Genomic DNA, 22,176 nt, shown 5'->3' on the forward strand with positions numbered 1-22,176 from the left:
GCGAATAGACATCCTGCAGCGTGATAAGCGCGAATGAAGTGGCGCGAATGACGCAATTTACGTAAATGAAGGCGGCATAGAGTAGAGCAGTGGTTCTCAAATTTTTTTCATCAAGTACCACCTCAGAAAAAAATTTGTCTCTCCAAGTACCACCATAATGAGCAATATTAAAATACAGTGGCGTAGTACGCCCAGTAAAGCAGCTACAGCTATGCACAGTTTTAAAACTTGGCAGATTAATTCCTATTGTTAAGAATATGTATTATTGTTAGCCATTTTAAAGATTATAAATAGTCTGAACGTTAACACTGTAGTGTACTGTGCTTATATGTAAAAAAACAAACAAACTAACTAACTAAAATGTCAACATTTAAAATTAAATAGTGCTTTTAAAAAGTTAAAAATGGTAGATTAATGTTCGTAAAAAGTAAAAAGAAAAGTGCTATACTGAAATGTAAAGTATTAAAATATATTAGCCAATTCATGAACACCTAGAAATGTTGCCTGGACATCAGAAGTATAGGCTACATGTTATATAATAAATATTATTATATGTCATATTTATATATAAATCATTTTTGATAAATTTTGGAATATATGGAGCATATACATATGACACATTTGATATCTCTGCGTACCACTAGAAGGAAGCCTGCGTACCACTATTGGTACACGTACCACAGTTTGAGAACCACTGGAGTAGAGCATTTTACGCCACTGACGCACTCAACACACATTTCGCGCGACTGACGCGCTTAATGCACGTGTGTTAAGTGCGTCAGTCACACAAAACGCTCTGCTAGAATCGCGTCATTCGTGCAACCTCATTCGCGCTGAGGAAATTCACTTGACCAGGTTAGCCTTTACTTTGACATTTAATGCAGTCTTTTTCATCTCCCTGTAGTAGGAACATTTTTGCTCACTAGCGCTATTTTCCCTTTTCTAGCATCTACCAACTAGCATCCCATCTATTCCCAGCATGCAAAACTAGCATAATGCATAGAATTATCAATGCATTTTATCTCGAAATTAGATTTGCTTTTAAAAAAAAAAAGGTCTCGTTTATCCAAATCATAGATGTATAATGCAATGCAGACACCTCAAACATGCTATTGTGTTATTTATGTCACAAACGCACTCACTGAGTTACGGCAGAAGTGTTGGTAGTATTTTTCCCCAGGGGATTTCATTCAGCTCCCGCAGGACAATTAATATTCAGTCTGATGCTCAGGCATTTGAGTAGGTAATAAAACTCATTAGTGCTTGTACTCACTCTCTCTCTCTCTCTCTCTCTCAGATGCATACAGTGCGAGGTACAGGTATCCTTCAGCAGTTTGTGGACAAGCAGCATTTGCCCAGGGAAATGGGTGGAGATTTTAACCACTCACACGATGACTGGCTCACTTTCAGACTGGTAAGAAGTGACTTGGCAACTCATCCCGTGTATACAGGCGTTTGTTTTGCATGGTCAGCATTATATCCTTTTCTGAAAGCTTCCCACATAGCAAAATTTCTCTGGCCCAGCTCTGGCCCACACAATCAGGTTTTGCTTGGCCCACATGCCGCAGTGAATTACGGTACATGACTGGACCAGATCTGGCTTCCAGACAAGGGCCAAACACAGACCATATCTGGGCCAAGTCTCAGCCAAGTTAATAACTCATAACTGGGCCAGAACTGGGCCAGATAGGTTGGTGTGTCACGATGGCAATGAAATTGATAAACCCATGGAGTGATGCGCTTTAGGCACACTATGGGCACGCTTTTTCTCAAAGTGACCTGATTGGTAGAATTTTTTTTCTTTACTCAAAAATGATTTATTGTATTTTAAATGTGGGTCAAGACTGGCCAAACTCACATGGCCCACTTATCAAATGTTTAAATCTGGGCCAAATACTACGTTTTTCATCTGGCCCAAATCTTGTGTGCCGCCTTAAAGACGGTGCCACCTCTGCCAAACTCGGGCCATGTTTGGCCCACATGCTGTATGCCAGTGCCGGATGAATGCCTGCTGTGCCAGCTTTATGCCAAATCTGGGCCAGAATTCTTTGCTACTAGGGTTGTAGCTTACTTAGAGTATCAAACAAACGTTGAATGCCTTACATACTTGACAAATAAAGTGACTTGTTCCCTTTAGTGCACATTGTATCATCCTGGTATGAGGCATCCTGGAGAAACTAGCTACAGCTAACATTAGCAAGCCTGTCAAATATAGGATTACACATATAGGAATATAGGATTACTCCTACTACTACTACTACTGCTAAAAATAATGATAACAATAATAATAGTAATGCAATGGTTTTCTCCATGTGTGTAAACTTAGCACTTAATTAAGCATATTTAAAATCTTTGCCACAACAACACACTGTTTTACGTTTAGCATTAAGTTATACCCATAAAAAGCACCAATAAACTTACATTTAAGCGTTTTAAAAAGTACCACAGGCCTGCGCCACATGTGCAGCAGATTATCCTGTTCTTCCCCCTGATCTGCAGAGTCTGGAGCAGCTGACCGAGCGCTGTGAGAGCGCCCTCACCCTGCTGGGAGATGCACTACAGTCTATGGAAACAGAACCACTACCAGACTGTATTAAGGTAAAGCAGCGTTCGATTTCATCTGCTGTCACAGGCCTGTAGAAAGGAGAGGTTTAGATGGTGATGAAGTCCAGAAGTTGGCCCCTACGTGATCTCATTTGTCCCATTTTTGACTGTTATGCCATCATAAATTGTGAAAATAACCGATAGAAGAAGGCTTTGAGAAAAGGCTAAAGGTGTTGGGTGTAGGTTTTTGACTCACGCATGAAATATTCTATATTTTTGTAGATTTAAAAAAAAAATCATGCTGAAATACTTGTGTAACAGTAGCTTATAAAAGACACACAGGACAATATTAAAGTGGTTGAAAACATCTCTTCTGTAAATTGGTCTCATATTTAAATAAAGTGTTGATTAAAGAAGAATTAGTCTGAAGATTTTATTCCACTTTAATCCATGTAAATAGCGAGTAAACTTTCATTTTTGAGTGAACTGTCCCTTTAAGAGCCTGATTATTTCCACTTTCAGACTGTTCCCCTGAGCGTGGACAAGCACAGGCAGTTAATGACAGGCATCCTCACTGACCAACGGCTGACTGAGCTGCAGCAGAGGGGCGGGGCTTGGCTGGCTGGTCTGGCCAATGGGACGTCAGGATTGGCGCAGAAGTCACCAGACTGCAAGTATGAACCAATGCTCTATTGGTAGATGTTGCAGATAATTGATATAATAAACAGGAAATGTCAGTATGCATGCATGACTGTATCTTTGTGTTATTGTTTTGAAGGGCTGCCTTTGCGGTGACCTCTGACCTTTATGACAGTGTGGACGATGCTCTTCACAGACTGGTGCGTTCGTCCAATCAGAGGAGTCGAGACCTGGAAGCACTCGGGAGATTGGCTGCACTCGTGGATAAACTGGACAAGGTAAAGAGAGAGCAGCGAGATCTGAATCGGGAATTATGCGGACCAGAGTTTGAACTGAACCTGTAGACGTGCCAGATAGCATACAAATGTGGGCCACTTTTGGCAGATATGCGGCACTGGTGGTCTTCCTTCTGCCCAGACAAAATGAATGTGACCCTGAAGTGGCCCACCTGTACAAATGCAAAAGCAAGCCAAAGATTCAACTTTGTATATGGGCCATTTAAGGCAAAGTGTAATCTGAATGATAGCCTAATGTGGCAAATTTGGCCCACAGTTGGACAAATGTGGGCCACACTAGGCAAAAATGTGGCCTAGCCATTTAAGGCTGATCTGGATCTAAACCCATAGTGGCTCACATGTGTAGGAGGAAATGTGGTCCAGTCTTTAGACATATGTGGGCCACTTTTGGCTAATATTCGGCACAGTCAGCTCTGGCTAATGTGGATTTGAGCCTAAAGTGGGCCAGAGAAAATATGGCAGATGTGGCCCAGTTATTTTAATACTTATGTGGACCACTTCTGGCAAATATTCAGCATAGTAAGCTGTGGCTAATGTGGCTGTAAGCATATAGTGGCCCAGATGAGATATGGCAAGCATCTCTGGCTAAAGATGGTGTGAGCTCAAAGCAGCTGAGGTAATATGTGGCAAGTATGGTACTGTTATCCTAAAACATAATAGGTCACTTTTGGTAAAGATCAAGTACAGTGATCATCTGATAATTATAGGGGTCAAACATAGCTCTTGGACATGGCAGATATGGGTAGTAATAGCTAATTTGTGGCCCAGATTTGGCAAACAGGAGCGGAGATGTAAGTGTCTAGTGTGGGCCGGATCTGGGCCAGAAAAAAAGCAAACTGTGGCCCAGAATAGGGTCAGTTCTGGTTCATTGGGTTGAATTCTGGCTGATATGTGATATTGCTTTGGCTTAATTGTGGCCCAGATCTGACAAACAGGTGCGGACCGCCCAAGTCCCATCATTCCATACAGTATGTGGGCTGGATGTAAGTGTCTGGTGTGGGCCGGATCTGGGCCAGAATAAAAGCAAACTGTGGCCCTGAGTAGGGTCAGTTCTGGTTCATTTGATTGTGGCCCAGATCTGACAAACAGGTGCGGACCGCCCAAGTCTCATCATTCCATACAGTATGTGGGCCGGATGTAAGTGTCTGGTGTGGGCCGGATCTGGGCCAGAAAAAAAGCAAACTGTGGCCCAGAATAGGGTCAGTTCTGGTTCTTTTGGTTGAATTCTGGCTGATGTGATATTGCTTTGGCTTAATTGTTGCCCAGATCTGACAAACAGGAGCGGACCGCCCAAGTGCCATCATTCCATTCGGCATGTGGGCCAGATGTAAGTGTCTGGTGTGGGCCGGATCTGGGCCAGAATAAAAGCAAACTGTGGCCCAGAATAGGGTCAGTTCCTTTTTCATTGGGTTGAATTCTGGCTGATATGTGATATTGCTATGGCTTAATTGTGGCCCGGATCTGACAAACAGGAGCGGACTGCTCAAGTCCCATAATTCCATGCTGTATGTGGTCCAGATGTAATTGTCTGGTGTAGGCCAGATATGAGCCAGAATAAAAGCAAACTGTGGCCCAGAGTAGGGTCAGTTCTTGTTTATTTTTTGTTGAATTCTGGCTGATAGGTGATATTGCTATGGCTTAGATCTGACAAACAGGAGCGGACCGCCCTAGAGCAATTATTCCATGTAGTATGTGGGCCGGATGTAAGTGTCTGGTGTGGGCCGGATCTGGGCCAGAATAAAAGCAGACTGTGGCCCAGAATAGTGTCAGTTCTGGTTCGTTGGGTTGAATTCTGGCTGATAGTTGATATTGCTATGGCTTAAATCTGGCAAACAGGAGCGGACCGCCCTAGAGCCATCATTTCATGCGGATTGTGGGCCGGATTTGAGACGATTGAATTCTGCTATCTAGGATATATTAGGATTTGATCCACAAATAACTAGTGATAGGAGAAACTAAGCTATAAACAAAGGGCCATATGCACAGTGGGTGTTTTTTCCCTACCGATAAGGATCTGTTGAACAGTTAATGTGGCTATTTTCAATTTCATATGGTTATTTTTAAAGCATCGATGTTGTAATGTAAATAAAGACAATTAGTTAACTACAGCGTTTATTTAGATGTTCAGGCATATACATTAGATGATAAGCTGTCAGGAGCAGCAGGCGAGCGCAGAAACTCCATTGGAAATACTGGGGACCACTTCTGTATTTACTGAAAGTTACTCATACACACACTAAACAGGGCAGTGTTGACTGTGCGGAGTGTAAAGGGAGCATTCGAGACACAGACAATGAGCCAGTGCTGATCCGCAGAAACAAACAGTCATGTGCAAACCTTTGTGCATTATAATAATAGGAGCATTCCTGTTGTCACAATCACCTTTACTGAATCATTGTGTTGTGCTTTTAAGCCTCCAGGATAACCATGCTGACCGTATAGGCGGTGTGTGTGTCATGTGGTCTATAAAACAGCAGTACTTATATTTAAGAAGTGCTTTTTTCATAAGGAATATGACATGCAGTGAATTACTCAGATGAAATGTTTTAATTTTAGCAATGCATGCAGAACAGTTCAAGTCAGACATGGAAGAACTGTTGTCTGTGATTCATAATGAGCTGAGTTTGAACTGTAGTTCGTCAATCAGTGTAAATAATATCATACAATTCAATTGTTATGTAATAAAGAAGTGTACGTAGGATTATTTACTAACCAGCAGCTGTTTATATTTTAAATCAGCTCATATTTTTGTAGCCATTTTTAATGTCAGTCACATTTTTGTGCTTTTTTTATGATATTTATATTTAATTCAACTTCTGTTCAAGTCAGGTGCAGGAGTAACATCATCTGTTTTCTATGTTGTTTCCAAATAGGTTCATATTGTGTTGAGTTGTGTTAATAAAAATGAGTCAAAATAATGTTAAATTGATTTTACCTTCAGTTAACAACATCACTAATTCAACCACACCATTTCACATTTTGTTTAGTGGATGAATTATATGTTGATATTATTCGTGATGTTATAGTTTATTAAATGACATGGTGATCAGTTATATAGGGTGACATGCATTTATTGTTTTGGTGAACTTCTCCTAGGGGAAATAATCAACAGGTTTGGTATGGTTTATCACATACTGTATGACATTAATTTGTGTTGTGTTTTTGGTTGTGTGTGCGCAGTGTGAGCGAGACGTGGAGCAGATCCAGGATCAGCTGAAGGATTATAAAGATCCTCCTCTGTCTCTCAGCAGACTGACTCTCAAACAGCACAAGTTCAGGAGCTTCAGAGAGTCGGCTATGGTCAGTGAGTTTGATTTCTCCATCAGGAATAAACCCTCGTTAATGAGTTCATATGCAGACAGGACCAAAGTTATTGGTACTCTTTAATTGTTCCACAAAACCAGATTTTCATTAGTTTATTTTGAGTAAGTTTGTATTAAACTATCGTTTTTTTGTAAGTTCTTTCAGTGACCATTGGAGTTTTTCTTTCTTATATTGGAAGTGTACCAACAATTATATTATATATTATATATATTATTATAATATTATATAGATATTGTCTGTTTTAAGAAATAATGTGCCAAATTTAAGGGTTTTCCGTAAAACTATCTAAATAATCTGCTAATGGGGTAAGCAAAATAATCTCATGTCTAAAGGGAAAACAAGATTATTATTATTATTATTATTATTATTATTATTATTATTATTATTATTATTATTATTACTATTACTATTATTATTATTATTATTATTATTACTATTACTATTATTATTATTATTATTATTATTATTATTGTTTTTATTACCATTATTATTTTTATTATTATTATTATTATTATTGTTTAATTATTATTATTATTGTTGTTTAATTATTATTATTATTATTATTGTTTAATTATTATTATTATTATTATTATTATTATTATTACTATTATTATTATTGTTATTACTATTATTATTATTATTATTATTGTTTAATTATTAATATTATTATTATTATTATCATTATTATTATTATTATTATTATTATTATTGTTTAATAATAATTATTTATTATTATTATTATTATTGTTTAATTATTATTATTATTATTATTATTATTATTATTATTATTATTATTGAAATTTAACAAACAACTAAACACAGTTGTTAAATCCTGTTTTTTTTCATTTACGACGTGGCAAAAGTAAAGTCGTTTCTCTCTTTTAATGACCTTGAGAAGGTGATCCATGCTTTTATTTTGGGAAGACTTGACTATTGCAATTCTTTGTATGTGGCTATTAGTGAAAATGCCATAAATAGATTGCAATTAGTACAAAATGCGGCTGCGAGACTTCTGACAGGGACTCGCAAGTACGAGCACATATCCCCAGTTCTTTCCTCTCTGGGCTGGCTGGGGGGATCGTGCTTTTGCTGTTATTGCCCCAAAACTCTGGAACGGGCTTCCGCCCCACATCAGACATGCTCCAACTCTATCTGTTTTTAAAAAGTGTTTGAAATGCCATCTGTGTTCCTTAGTATATGAGCCTTTTTAATGTTGAGGGGTTTGCCTTATGTTTTAATTGTTATGTATGTGATGTAGATTTTATTTTCAGTATTGATTGTGTTCAACACTTTGGGCAACGTTGTGTTGTAAAAAATGTGCTATATAAGTCAACTAACTAACTATTATTTTTTAAAAGATTTTATTTTTGCCCTTCTTGCCTTAATTAAGTGGATTGGACAGTATTTCAGACTGGAAGCGAAGTGGGAGAGAGAGGGGGTTGGGGCGGGAAATGTTCTCGAGCCGGTATTCGAACTCAGGATGCCCTGAAGAGCTACTGCACCATATCTCAGCGCGCTAACCACTAGGCTATTGCACCGGCAGAACAAGATTGTTTTGTTTACCCCATAGGCAGATTATTTTATTTGATTAAAGGGAAAAAATAAGACTTAGTTTTGTCTCATTATTTCTGAAAACAACACAATATTTTTTGCTTGTGTAGAAAATGCTTCTCGATTTAGAAATGTGTAGATATTTAGACTAGTCATATCAGTAACCGCTGTGGGTTTTCTTTCTTCAATTGGAAGTGTACCACCAATTATATACACAGTGTCTTGTTTTAAGTAATAATGAGTCAAAATTAAGTAGGTTTTAACAGCAAAGTCATCAGCCAATGGGGTGAGTGAAATAATCTAGTTTTTCCATTTGACTTAAAATTATTTGACTTCCCCCACTGGCAGGTTATTTTGCCTAATTTATGGAAAAAAACACTTGATTTTGACTCTTTATTCCTTAAACAAGACAATATTGTGTACTTGTCTAGAAAATGCTAGGACTGTTTAGATATTTGGACTAGAAACAAGACAAAAACTCTTAAGTAAGGGTGCTTTCACACTAGCACTTTTGGTCCGCAAAATAACATAACAATGCCAGTGACTCGCGACCCCTAATATCCTCTGAGGTGGTTATAAATACAGAAAACTTGCATGCAATGGCGCACACACACACACACCAATAGACCAAAGTCTATTCTTCGTTTAATTTTTTTAATGTATGTCAGTGCTGTAAATGGGCCAGAAAGTTTAACCTGGTGTTATAAAATCAATCTGCTGCATCTGACGCTTGCTGTCTTTAATATAATGTATTTACCACAGGGGTCGCAATCCAATAGAACTAGTAAATAAGCTACTATAGCAACCATAAACGACTGTTTTTTTCCTCTTCAGTTGGTTATGGATAAAATATGGTCATTCTTATGGCCTAATAATAATAAGTAGATTTTTGGAAATCAACAGGCGACCCCCCTTCATTGTTCCGCGACCCCTCAAGGGGTCCCGACCCCCACTTTGAGAACCACTGGTCTAGGGTACGGTTCATTCGAACTCTGGTACGGTTCACTTCTGATGTGAATGCAATCGTACCAAATCACGGAAGTGAACCGCCAACTGTACAACAAACTATCGTTTTCATAACGTTTGTTCGTGTGTCTGTGTCACGTTTCGTACCTTGGTGACACGCGGGACTGAGTTAGTGCAAACACAGTGATAAACAGTGATGTGTGCTTGTCTCCTTCAAAAGCAGCTCCTGCAGATGCTGTGTGATGTTCTGAATGTTGATAATATGTTTGCGGCAGATGAACGCGAGTCGCTTTCTGTATGTCCAGAACCAAAACCTTCAGTAGAAGCAGAATGACCGCGATGTGCAGAAGTCTTTGCATTTCAGCGCTTGCTTTCGTAACCGTCACCTAGCAACGGCTGTAAACAAAACAGCAGCTCGATGACGCAAGCGTACCGGGGTTCAGAAGGAAAAAAGACAGTGTGAACACAAACCAACCGAGGAGGGGGCAAGGGGGTATAATCGAACTTGGGTACGGTCCAGGCAAATGAACCAAGTGTGAAAGCACCCTAAGTAGGACATTTTTTGTAGTGTAGATGTCCGTTTCCTGTTCCTGAGCATCTTCAAGTGATGGTCTAGCTTGTGTTTAGAGGTTTAAGTGATGGTCTTTATTCATTTTAGGATCTCCACAGTGAGACGCTGGTGCTGCTGGCGGAGGTGGAGAGCTGGTCTGAGCTGGACTGGTCTGGCCTCGCTGCTGTGCTGGAAAAACTGCCTCCTGTTCGGGAGAAAGTCCGAGACATGTCCCACTGTCTGTCGGACCGCTGGACGCAACTGGACAACACTCAGCGGCTGCTGTCCACCCTCACTGAAGTAAAGCACTGACATTATTATCATTAACTGGTGTTTATTTCGCGGACAGATACTCTTTCTTTACGTTATTCATCTGTAAGAGCCGCTGTAGAGTACAGAGAGCAGGACGTTTCACAAACAAATCAACAAGAGGGAAAAACAGTGCCATTTGTGGACCACATTAATATCGGTTGCATTTCCAATAAGAACCTTATGTTAGAACCAAGGTGGCTCAGTGGTTAGCACTCTCATCTTACAGCATGAAGGTTGCTGGTTTGAGTCTCGACTAGGTCAATTGGCATTTCTGTGTGGAGTTTGCATGTTCTCCCCGTGTTGGCGTGAGTTTCCTCCGGGTGCTCCGGTTTCCCCAACAGTCCAAACACATGCACTGTAGGGGAATTGATCAACTAAACTGGCCGTAGTGTATGAGTGTGTGAATGAATGAGTGTGCATGGGTGTTTCCCAGTACTGGGTCGCAGCTGGGAAGACATCAACTGTGTAAAACATATGCTGGAGTAGTTGGTGGTTCATTCCGCTGTAGTGACCTCTGATGAGTAAAGGGACTAAGCCGAAGGAAAATGAATGAATTTTTGATGCTAGTTTCAGTCTGTTAGTATTGAGGATGTATGTTCGTTATAGAGGAAACTAATCACAAGTTTACAATATCAGAATATCAATAAACAATTGCAATACCTGTCCAAAAAATCCCAATTGGATATTTTCCTTAAATCGTTCAGTCCTGCCTTAAAAAACACTCCACTTTTATTTTGAAAATAGGCTCAGTTTACAGCTTGCCTAAAGGTAAACAGTTACCATTGTTTAATCCATTTAGCCCAGTCTTTTATAGCTTTTAGCTAAGCATAGATCACTGATGCAGATTAGACATTAGAAATCAGCATCCTCCACATGTCTTAGGGTGCTTTCACACCTACACTTTTGTTTCAGAACCTGTCTCGTTTGCCCAGTTAGCGCGGTTTGTTTGGCATATGTGAAACCAACAATCGTGTCGGATCCGCGCCAAAACAATCGCTCCGAGATGGCTTGAATGAGGTGGTCTCGGCTCGATTGAAATTAACTCTGGAGCGGATCGATTGTTGTGAGAATGCGATACGATCCGAGCCCGGTTATATCACAGTGTTTTATAGATATGTAATAGAGAGTTATGAGTAGGTCATTCAACAGACATCCCAAGTCTCCCGCAAATGCACAGAGACTGCCGGACGCCCGCAAACGAGTGATAATCTCCCGGAAATCACGCGTCTTCCGCCTGGTCCTCAAATACGTCGCGCACCCTTCGCACCCCTCCCCACCGCATCTCTCCTCGCTCTTCAGACACGTCGCGACGCTTATGTGCACCTTGTCAAACACCACCAAACCACCACCTCCCCTGACAGCTGAGCGGGACTCTGCTAAATAAACCGTGAAACTCTGACCAATGTGAGGAGAGTTTACTCACACGTGACTTGTTTTAGCTCTTGTGGTTCGTTTAAAAACTTTGCCGTGTGAAAGCGAACTGCAAAGAGCAACAATGTAACAATTTTATCCCCTGTTTCGGAACAACAGAACAATTCACAGGTGTGAAAGCACCCTTAATTCCATTTCTGTTTAGTTCGATTATGACTTTAGTCGGATTAAAGTCGATGTTTACATGGTCGACTCTTAATCAGAGTATTGCCTGAATCATATTAAAATTGGATTACTGGTGTCTGTGTAAAAGTACTCGGTGTCCATTCCTCCCTACAGGCGTCTCAATGGTGTGACGTGGTGTCGTCCTCCTCTCCGTCATCCTCCTCTACCTCTCCTCTTTCCTCTCTGCCTCCCATCCCTCCGTCACGCTTCCAGGACGCTCGAGCTCTGGCTCTGGATCTGGGCGGAGGGGCTTTGCTGGATCTCTGGTCTCAGACTCTGGAGCGCTACCAGAAAACCCTGGCCGAGTTCAAGAGCCGGATCCTCCAGGCGGAGAGAGGATCCTCGGTGGCCCAAGGTCAGGAACCGGACCTCGGGGGTCGAGGGAGGACTCCTGCTCCCAGCAGCACCTCCAGCCTGGGGGATCTAGAAGGCGAGATTGAGCCCGACTGGTGCCCTGGAGGAGAGGGGGGCATGCAGTCCTGGGGTTCACTGGCGTCCCTCTTCAGACCACAAAACTGCTCAACGCTCAAGATCGGAGAGGAGAAGAAAAAAGAGGGGGTGAATCCAGGAGGAGGGAAGTTTCTGCAGAATCTGTTGCACCCGGCCAAGAAAAATGTAAGTATGCATGCTTTAAGACCGAGTTGCATCTGTAAGGTGAATCTCAAAAGTCAAATCTACATGCAGTTGTGTTGTTGTAGCCCACAGATGCACCGCTCCCTCCCAAACCCCCTCGAAAGCGGCATCCCAGCTTTGACCTCCAGGCTCTGTTAGCCCCTCGACGTGCAGGAGCCACATCTAAACCCACCGAGTCCACGTCCGGCCAATCGTCCCCGCTGTCCTGGCTGGGTCGTAAAGCTATGACCGATCCGATCCTCACTGCGGGGGTGGCTGCGGCGGTTCCAGGATGGAGGGATCCGGCTGCAGGTGGAGAAGCAGGAGGTGGAGGAGTGCTGATCAGAGGGGTGGAGGTCAGCAGTAAAGAGGTGGCCGATCATACAGGCTTCACACGCCAACACGTACTGCTGAGCCGCACTGAGAGAGGGACCGGACTGGAGAGAGCTGGAGTCACTGCACAGAGGTAGGCTTCACATACAGAAGCAACACCACAACTAGCTTATATCATTGCTGTGGGTTCCACTAAGATCAAATGAGCATCCATCTTAAGGCAGTCATATCATACTATCCTAATATCCTCTCGTTAGCAACAACCTTGGGAACCGCCTAGATCATAACAGTCCCAGTAATATCTCTGCAACCCAATCCACTAAGAACCCGCAAAACACAAGACACTACAAGACATTATTGAGTAAAAACATTGAAATACTGTTTGTTTAGCTAATTTTTAAATATCCAAACTTACCCCTGACACAACAAGCTACAGTAGAGGGTTTCTGTAACACATGGAAAGCATGGTACCCAAGTTTTTAAAGGGGTCATGAAATGAGAAATTAAAACTCCCTTGATCTTTTGGCACATGGGTGGTCATAGGACAATAAAAACATCCTGCACGTTTCAGTACTCAAAACTTCATCGTTCCTTTAAAAATGGCTTATAATGAAGGAAATTTGTCAAAAACAACAGCTTCTGGATTGTTCGTCTCTATGATGTAATAGTGAGGCTAAGCCCCGCCTCCACAGAAGATCAGCACTCACTTATACTTTACTCCCTGTTCAGTCCCTTTAAAGTGCATAATATTAGCCACTCAGTGGAATGGGTGTTTACAATTGACCACACCCATTTATCCACCCCCACAATAAGCCACACCCACAATTGAAAAGTCTAAAACAAATAAATCACTCTAAAATCAACGTTTTCATGAAACAAATTCAGCAACACTTTAAAATAACGGTCCATTGGGTAATGCTAGTCGATGTATGTACTATGAATAGATTAATATTATTAATATATGGCAGGGCTATTCAATTAGTTTGGCATGGGGGCCGGTTTATGAAAAGCATCCCAAACGAAGGGCCGGAGAGATATGACTAGCTGTATGAGTAATGACTTAAGCCCATATGCTGTATTTGTGCTCATAAAGAAACCCACGTTAGCTTTTTCTACATTAAAATGTCAATATATTGTATTTTAAAACAACTACATTGTCCAATTTTTTTGTTTACAAACATCCGTTGTATTTTGCACAACAAAAGCAGTGCATTGCTTGAGTAGGCTTCTTCTACATTCAGACACATTCATATGTGATGTTTTGAACAGCAGAACAATAAGTGATGCAGCATTATAGATTTTGGTTGTACGATATAGTCTAAAGAATAATGCTGGTTTCACGGTGATCACGTTTAATGTAATTTAGAACAACAAGCTTTATATTAGGGAAGTAGCTATTTAGATTAACTGTTGTTATCATCTGTGTTCATGCGTATATAATCATTTTAATAATAACTCGTCTAACATATATTTTGTTTACATTGCACTGAAAGTCACGCACAGCTCTCTCTGTGAGATGTTTTCTACTGCGTGCGCCCGGACAGAGGCAAGCACGTTACTCCGCTTGTACATGCATATTGTCATTCTTACATTAGAAATAACAAACTTGCAAGCAGAAAAGACGTGATATGGGAACGGCCGCTGCTATAGTTAATCCGATGTCCGTATTAGCCTCGGTGTACATACTTGGAACTTTAAACTAGCGCACAGTTGGCAACTTGTCATTCCTTTTCCGTGCAACAGAAATGCGGCTTAGAGAAGCCTTTACGATTAATTAACTGTGACGAATTAAAGTGCAGGTAATAGTGAAATCAGCTAATCGTTGCATCCCTATTAATGATTACAGTGCAGTGTACAAAAGTCATTTTCTACAAAACATATCCAAATGTGCTGTCCGCACTCCTTGCTTATGGTGACTTGCGCTCTGCGCCTCTGCAGCTCATACTGAATTGAACAGACGCACGTCACTTCATAGCTATAGCGGCCGTTTTTCGACTGAACTAAATTTATTTTTATGTCTTGGTCACACTATTTGGAGGGCCAGAACAAATTGCCTCGGGGGCCGGGTTCGACCCGTGGGCCGCCAATTGAATAGCCCTGATATATGTCATCTTGTGCAGCATTTAATAATCATTCTTTAATATTAACTGATGCATTATGAAAATCCAAAGTTGCATGAGTTAATATGAACTAACGTTATTTAACCTAAATAATATTAGCTAACTTTAATAAAGATGAATAAACACAGAAATAAATAGTAAATACACTAACATTAACTAATAGATCATTATTTTAAGGGGTTACCACAAACTCTTCTTGCGCATGTTTTGAGTTCAGGAGCACATCTCATCATCTCTCCATATCTGTGTCCGCCGCAGTAAGCTGTATCTGCAGTGGTGTCGGCTGGTCAGCACAGAGAGGCAGTACGTGGCTGTTCTTAAAGGTGTGGAGGAAAACTACCTGCCCCTGCTGGAGTCTCCTGACGTCCCGTCCGCTCTGAGAGGAAAAGCAGAGTCGCTATTCTGTAACTGGAAAAGCCTTTCTGCTTTCCACTCGCAGTTACTCCTGCCGGCCATGGAGGGCGCTCTCTCGCAGACACTGCAGCAGACCGACTGCTTCACCAAATATGTGAGTAGCACCTCATGATCTTAACTCTTTAGATTGACTCCCCTTTGCTTATGTTGGGGGCTGTTTTTGACCCATTGGCTTTCATTATAAGCAACTGCAAATGGCTGGCTCATTGTTCCTCTTCCCGACAGGGAAAACCAGCAACAATCAAGAATGCATGAGTACATGCTATCATGTCTTTGCAGTCAATAAAGTCATTATAATGGAAGTCAATGGGGTGAAAACAGCACCAACATAAGCAAAGGGGCGTCAATTTATCAAGAGTGTAATGTTGAGTTTTTTTTTTTTTCAATAGTTTTCTCAAAATATGTGTGCAAATCAGATTTGTCAGCAAAAATCCTCACATTAGCCGAAACACAGAGAAAGTTGTGGCCAAATGAAGACTCAAAATCAGCCCAGAGTTGATGAAAATGACCCAACAGCACACAAGGGTTAAACCCTGTCCCAAATCACACCCTAAACCTTTAGTCTCAACTCCACACTTTGTGATGTGATGTAAAATAATGCATTGACTTTAGGGTATAAAGTGTGTATTGAGAGCACAGTATTTTCACATTTAAAATTTTGTAATTAAATTAATGCTTGATTAAAAAAATAACTAATTAATTACACTTTTTTTTTTGTTTAATTAATTTGATTAATCACATTTAAAGACTGAAACTTGTAATTTTGGCTATTCAAATGTGAAATGAACGTAAACGCAAGAAAAAAACTATTTAAATTTGAAATATAATTGTTTATTAGAATTTATTTGTGTAATTCATGTAAACAATGGTCACACTATACAATAAGGTTCATTAGTTAATGTTAAATAATGCATTTACTTACATGAACAAACAATGAACAACACATTTACTACTGTATTTGTTCATGTTGGCTAAAGTTAGTTAATGAAAATACAGTAGTTCATTGTTAGTTCATGTTAACTCATGGTGCATTCACTAATGTCAACAAGCATGGACTTGAATGTTAATAATGCATTAGTAAATGTTGAATTATGATTAATAAATGCTGTACATGTGTTGTTCATGATTAGTTCAATTTAGTAAATGCATTAACTAATGAACCTTATTGTAAAGTGTTACCTAAACAACAAACCCACAATAAACCATCAAGATCCTGGCTTGACAGCCATATTTATTACAGAAATTAAAACAGGCATGTTAATGACATTTTCATTTTAAAACAATCAATGCCAATAAAGAAAACATTGATTTCCATGTTGGATTCTAAATGGACTGCAAAAAAAATGCCAAAATACAGACATTGCAGATATGGAAAATGAAAAATTATAATTATAATCATAATAATAATAAAGTATTGAATACAAACAGTTGCACTCATTGTAAAGTTGTATTGCTGTGAGTTGAGAACATGAATGATAAAGTTGAAACAATTTTGCGTGACGCACAGACACACAGACCAGGGCCGTGCACAGGGGGGGGTGGACCAGTGGCTAGAGCCACTGCCCCTCTGTCCCTCTGCCCTCATTGGCTTAGGTGCCCCTCTCAGTAGGTACTTGCTCATCACTTTGCGATCATGTTGCAGCACCTGCTCCTGTAAGGGTCTGTGCACGGGCCTGAAAGACACACACAGACAGACACACACACATGACGCCCGCAGGATTTGCTTAATTTGCTTAAACTAAGCGTTCTAAAGTATGGCTGTATTTGTCAAGGATTCTGACACAACAACGCGAAGCAGACACCTTCGTTGCGTTTAAGGAGGAAACACATAAAAACTTACTGAAACATTGGAGGGCGCATGCTGAAAGGCAGAGGAATGTGCTGACTTTGACAGCTCGCGACTTCATCTGGCACTTTCTGAGTACATTTACATAAGACACCAATTCTCCGATTTTAATATGATTAAGATAACACTCTTATTAAGAGTCCACCATGTAAGCAGCGGTTTGATTACCTTAAAGGACCACCGAGTCACGAAGTGCGGAGGTTTTTCTTTTTGTTCGCCATGCGGTATCAAATTACATTTAAACAGAAGTCGAAAGTTATAAATGAAACACCTGAAATTGCATGAAAGCCTGGTGATGCGACAATAATTATTTTATACTGAAACTTGCCTTCAAAAAGGGCTTTCTTGGTCTTATCCGTATTTCTTTCCACACGTCGACCACAACAGGAAGTAAAAAACATCAAGTTCGTTAATTGCATTCATTTTTTTTTTACGCGTTAATTATTTCAACTGCATGCGTTAACACACTAATTTTGACAGCACTAAATTAAATAAATACATTTTAAATAAAGATTTGAAACGTTGAAGTCGAAATTAATCACCCCTTAGTGAATGATCTTATTGTTTTAACATATTTCCCAAGTAATGTCTACCAGAGCAAGGACATTTTCACAGTAGTCCCTGTAATATTGTTTTCATAACTATTATTTTCTTTTCTCCTGGTAATATTATTCTGAAACTCTAATTTCGTTTAATTTGGTTGGAATAAAAGCAGTCTTTAGTTTATTTAAACCATTTTAAGGACCTATAATTAGCCCATTTTTTATTGTCTACAGATCACACCTCTCATCCAATAATTAGCCTAGTTAACCTAAGTATTTAAACTCAATACTAAGGGTGGCGCAATGGGTAGCACGATTGTCTCACAGCAAGGTCGCTAGTCGGTCCCGAGTCAGTTGGCATTTCTGTGTGCAGTTTGCATGTTCTCCCCGTGTTGGCGTGGGTTTCCTCCTGGTGCTCCGGTTTCCTCATAAGTCCTAAGATATGCACTATAGGGGACTTGGGAATGCTAAAAATTGACCGCAGTGTATGCGTTAATGAGTGTGTATGGATGTTTCCCACTACTGGGTTGCAGCTGGAAGGGCATCCACTGCGTAAAACGTATGCTGCATATGTTGGCAGTTCATTCTGCCGTGGCGACCCTGGCATAATAAAGGAACTAAGCCGAAAACAGAATGAATGAGTGACTGAACTCAATACTAGTGTCTTGAAAAGTTGTCATTGTGACAAAGACAAAGGCTATATAATATATATATATATTAATTATTTTGATTACATTATTATCCATATAAGCTAAACTCTCTTCATTTTGACTCATGATTTCTGAAAGCAACACAGTATTTTTTGCTTGTCCAGAAAACGCTTCTTGATTTAAGAGTTTGTAGATATTTGGAAAAACTCTGAGTAAGGAAAGCATTGTTTACAGTGTCACTAGAAATCAATGAAGCTGTGAGGTGTTGTGATGCATTATGAATGCTGTCTCTCCACAGAAGGATCAGTTTCTTCTGTATTCCCAATATATCCGCATGAGGCCGGAGACGGACGCTCTGATCATCAGTCAGGCTGCTGATTTCTTCAAGGTGAGAGAGGATTAATTAATGATTCAGCTTCAATCTAGTTTTATGTAAATGACTCTTGGTAAAGCCCCGCCCCCTTCTCACTGCCTAACATGCTTTCAGTATCACTTCCGCAGGGATATTGCATCCGTCTACAGACCATTTCAATGTGGTCGTGTCATTGGCTCATGAACATTTCCAGCTTGTTATCAAACTATTTCACATCTGTAACGAGAGGCGATTCAATTATAACCATCATAGCATTATTTATCAATATGTGGCTCTTTATGGATCCTCAAAAGCTATAGAAATTAAAAATGTAAAACAGGAAGTACGTTGGGACCGTTGTTTTTGTTTACACCCCTCAAAATGGTCTATGTAGAATATCTGCGTTGTGATTGGCCCTATCGCATGTCAATCAAGCTGCTGTGATGGGTCAATTGATTAATAAGCCATCAGAGGTTTAACTGAGTCTACATCTTTCTCCAATATGATATTTAATTTTTAGTTAATAGTTGACAAATGACAAACGTTTACCTCTTCCCAACAGGGAAAACCAGCATTAAGCAAGAATGCTTGATTATATGCTGTCAAGGCTTTGCCATCTATAAGTGTGATCATAATGGAAGTCAATGGGGCAAAAACAGCCCCCAACATAACCAAAGGGGAGTCCATTCACCCAGAGTGCATTGAATTAATCAAAGCGTTTTCCTGAAGTATGTGTAAAAATCTGGTTCGTCAGCAAACATTTGCCGAAACAGAGAAAGGTGTGGTCAAAATCAGCCCAGAGTGCATGAAAAGATCATCAACAGCACACAATGGCTAATATTATATTATCTGCAAGCATTTTTGGCCACACTTTATTTTAAGAAACACTTCTAGCTATTAATAAATCATTAATGGTATAGACTTTTGCCTTCATAAACTCCTAATTTGCTGCTTATTAATAGTTAAGTAGTTGGGTTTAGATATTATATTATTTATCATGCAGAATTTGTGCTTTATAATTAATTATAGGCACTAATTAATACTGATAAGTTGTCCTTAAACTAAAATATTACCTACTTTTACAGTTTATTATCGGATGTAGAAGAAACTGCACCATTGTGAGTTGGTTCATGCTGCAGTACTGTCTGTGGACGCAGGGTGGCAGCAGAGTGCTCATGTTGCTTTTCTGTGGCAGTGTTATCACTCACTCACTTTCCCTCAGCTTCGAATGTTATCACTGGATTGAATGGCCATTATCAGTGGTCATCAGCTAGTATTAGATGTGGGCCAGTAGGGGTAGGCTCAGAAGGCTGTTATCATCCATCCACATGGTTATTCAGCTATACTAAGAGAGAAGACTCCTAATCAAGATCTGCTTTTGGATTACTGTGAGGGTTGGGTTTAGGGTCGGGGGTAGACATTGATAAAATACTATTAATGGGAAATTTAAGAAATTATATGAATAATTCCTGTTAGCTTCTGCCCACAGGCTTATGTGATATCTGGTTAACCATTTGGATGGATGATAACAGCCTTCTGAGCCTACTAGCAGCCCATATCTATCAGCTGGTAACCACTGATAATGCTTATTCAGTCAATCGAGCGATAACATTCAAAGCGGGTGATTTTTCAGGGGTCACCACAGTGCAATGAACCGCCTAGCAGTGTTATATTGAGTGTTTCTCCCTCTGTGTGTGCAGATGAAGCTGTGTTCGTCTCTGGTTCCTGCTCCTCCATTCCCGCAGTGTCTTTCGGCTCCTCTTCAGCGACTCCAGCAGTACACACAGGCTCTGGAGGAACTGGCCGGACTTAACCCCGGCTCTGACTCCGCCCTCTCCATCATCAAACACGCCCATCGGCACGGAGAAGACCTGAGGGCCAGTGAGCTCATCAGCGGCTGTCCGGTAACAACAGCATATATCATTTAACTGATGATGTATTTATAAATTATTCATTATTTTTTAATCATTCAATTTAAATTATTTATTTATCATATATTATCTATACATATTACAATGATGTATTTTTTATTTTAAGTTAAATTTAGTTATTAATTTAATATAATTATTTAATTAATTAATATATTTATTTAATTAAAAAATTTATTTCTTGCACTGAAACCGCACCTGCTGAAATCCACAATTTTTTCCCCCATTAATAAATATTTTTATTTAAAGGGACAGTACACATAAAAATGAGACTTTCTTTCTTCTGTCGCACACAAAAGAAGATACTTTGAAGAATGTTACCAACCAATAACTATAAACTGTAACCATAGAACAAATACTATGAAAGTCAATGGTCAACGGTTTCCAGCATTTTTCAAAGTATCTTCTTTTGCGATCGACATAAATAGAAACCCATCAGGTTTGTGACCGCTGAAGGTTGAGTGAATGATGACAGAATGTTCATTTTTGGGTGAACTATCCCTTTAATTATGTAAATGTGTGTAAATATCTGTGAGTTTTAATGTTAATTTCAGTAATATCTCTAAATGATATGCAAATGTTTATATGAACTTTATGAACTATACAGTCTGTAATGTATGCTGTTTGCATTGGGATTATTAAAAATAATTATATAATAATTTATATTTATTATAATTATTATACATTTCTATTGTCTGTGCGTTGGGTTTATTATAAATGACAATAATAATATTGATTATTGAAATTTTTATTATTATAATAAATTTGTATTGTTTATGCTGGGTGATTATTATTAATTATTCATAATAATAATAACAAATAATTAATAATTATAATTCATATATTCTATTGACTATGCATTAAGATTATTAGTTATAAATATTATATATAATTATAAAATAATATATAATAATTATAAAAAATTATTAGTTATAATTCATATCATTGTTATAAATGTTTGTTGTCTTTGCATTGGGATTATTATAAATATTAATAATAATAATAATAATAATAATAGTAGTAATAATATTATTATAAATAATAATAACTTTAGAATTATTACACATTTATATTGTCTATGCATTGGGTTTATTGTAAATAAGAATATTAATAATGATAATTATATTTATTAAACGTTTTTGTTGTTTATGCATAGTGATTATTACAAATATTTTTTTAAAGATTATTAAAATTCATTTCATTATTGTAAATTTCTATTGTCTCTGCCTTGAGATTATTATAAATATTCATAATAATTTTAGTCATTATAATTTAAATATTTATAATAAATTTATATTGTATATTAGAATTATTATATATAATAATATTAATGATAATAATTTTTATCACTATTATACATTTCTATCATCTGTGCGTTGGGTTTATTATTAATGACAATAATAATATTGATTATTATATATTTTTTTATCATTATAATAAATTTATATTGTCTATGCAGTGTGATTATAAACAATGATAAAATATAATTAATAATTATAATTCATATAGTTATTATACATTTCTATTGTCTAAGCATTTTGGATTATTATAAATAATATTATTAATAATGATAATTATAGTTATACGTTTTTGTTGTCTAT

The 22,176-nt window shown here is 38.7% G+C and overlaps 1 protein-coding gene across 4 annotated transcripts in view; it reads left to right on the plus strand.

The window, feature by feature from the left end:
• Nucleotides 1–22,176, plus strand: part of arhgef40 (Rho guanine nucleotide exchange factor (GEF) 40) — a 91,227-nt gene that overhangs the window by 52,100 nt on the left and 16,951 nt on the right. For all 4 annotated transcript variants that reach the window (XR_012382913.1, XR_012382912.1, XM_001919569.9 and 1 more), the window contains 11 exons: nt 1,298–1,414; nt 2,500–2,598; nt 3,067–3,218; nt 3,323–3,461; nt 6,660–6,779; nt 9,979–10,170; nt 11,893–12,393; nt 12,477–12,856; nt 15,102–15,351; nt 18,594–18,683; nt 20,348–20,551. Coding sequence is in view for 2 of the 4 variants with exons in the window: in XM_001919569.9 (XP_001919604.4) it covers nt 1,298–1,414; nt 2,500–2,598; nt 3,067–3,218; nt 3,323–3,461; nt 6,660–6,779; nt 9,979–10,170; nt 11,893–12,393; nt 12,477–12,856; nt 15,102–15,351; nt 18,594–18,683; nt 20,348–20,551 (2,244 nt within the window). In the remaining 2 variants the exon portion in view is untranslated. The remainder of the gene's footprint in view (nt 1–1,297; nt 1,415–2,499; nt 2,599–3,066; nt 3,219–3,322; nt 3,462–6,659; nt 6,780–9,978; nt 10,171–11,892; nt 12,394–12,476; nt 12,857–15,101; nt 15,352–18,593; nt 18,684–20,347; nt 20,552–22,176) is intronic.

This window comes from Danio rerio, chromosome 7, assembly GCF_049306965.1.
Source record: "Danio rerio strain Tuebingen ecotype United States chromosome 7, GRCz12tu, whole genome shotgun sequence".
NCBI lineage: Eukaryota > Metazoa > Chordata > Actinopteri > Cypriniformes > Danionidae > Danio > Danio rerio.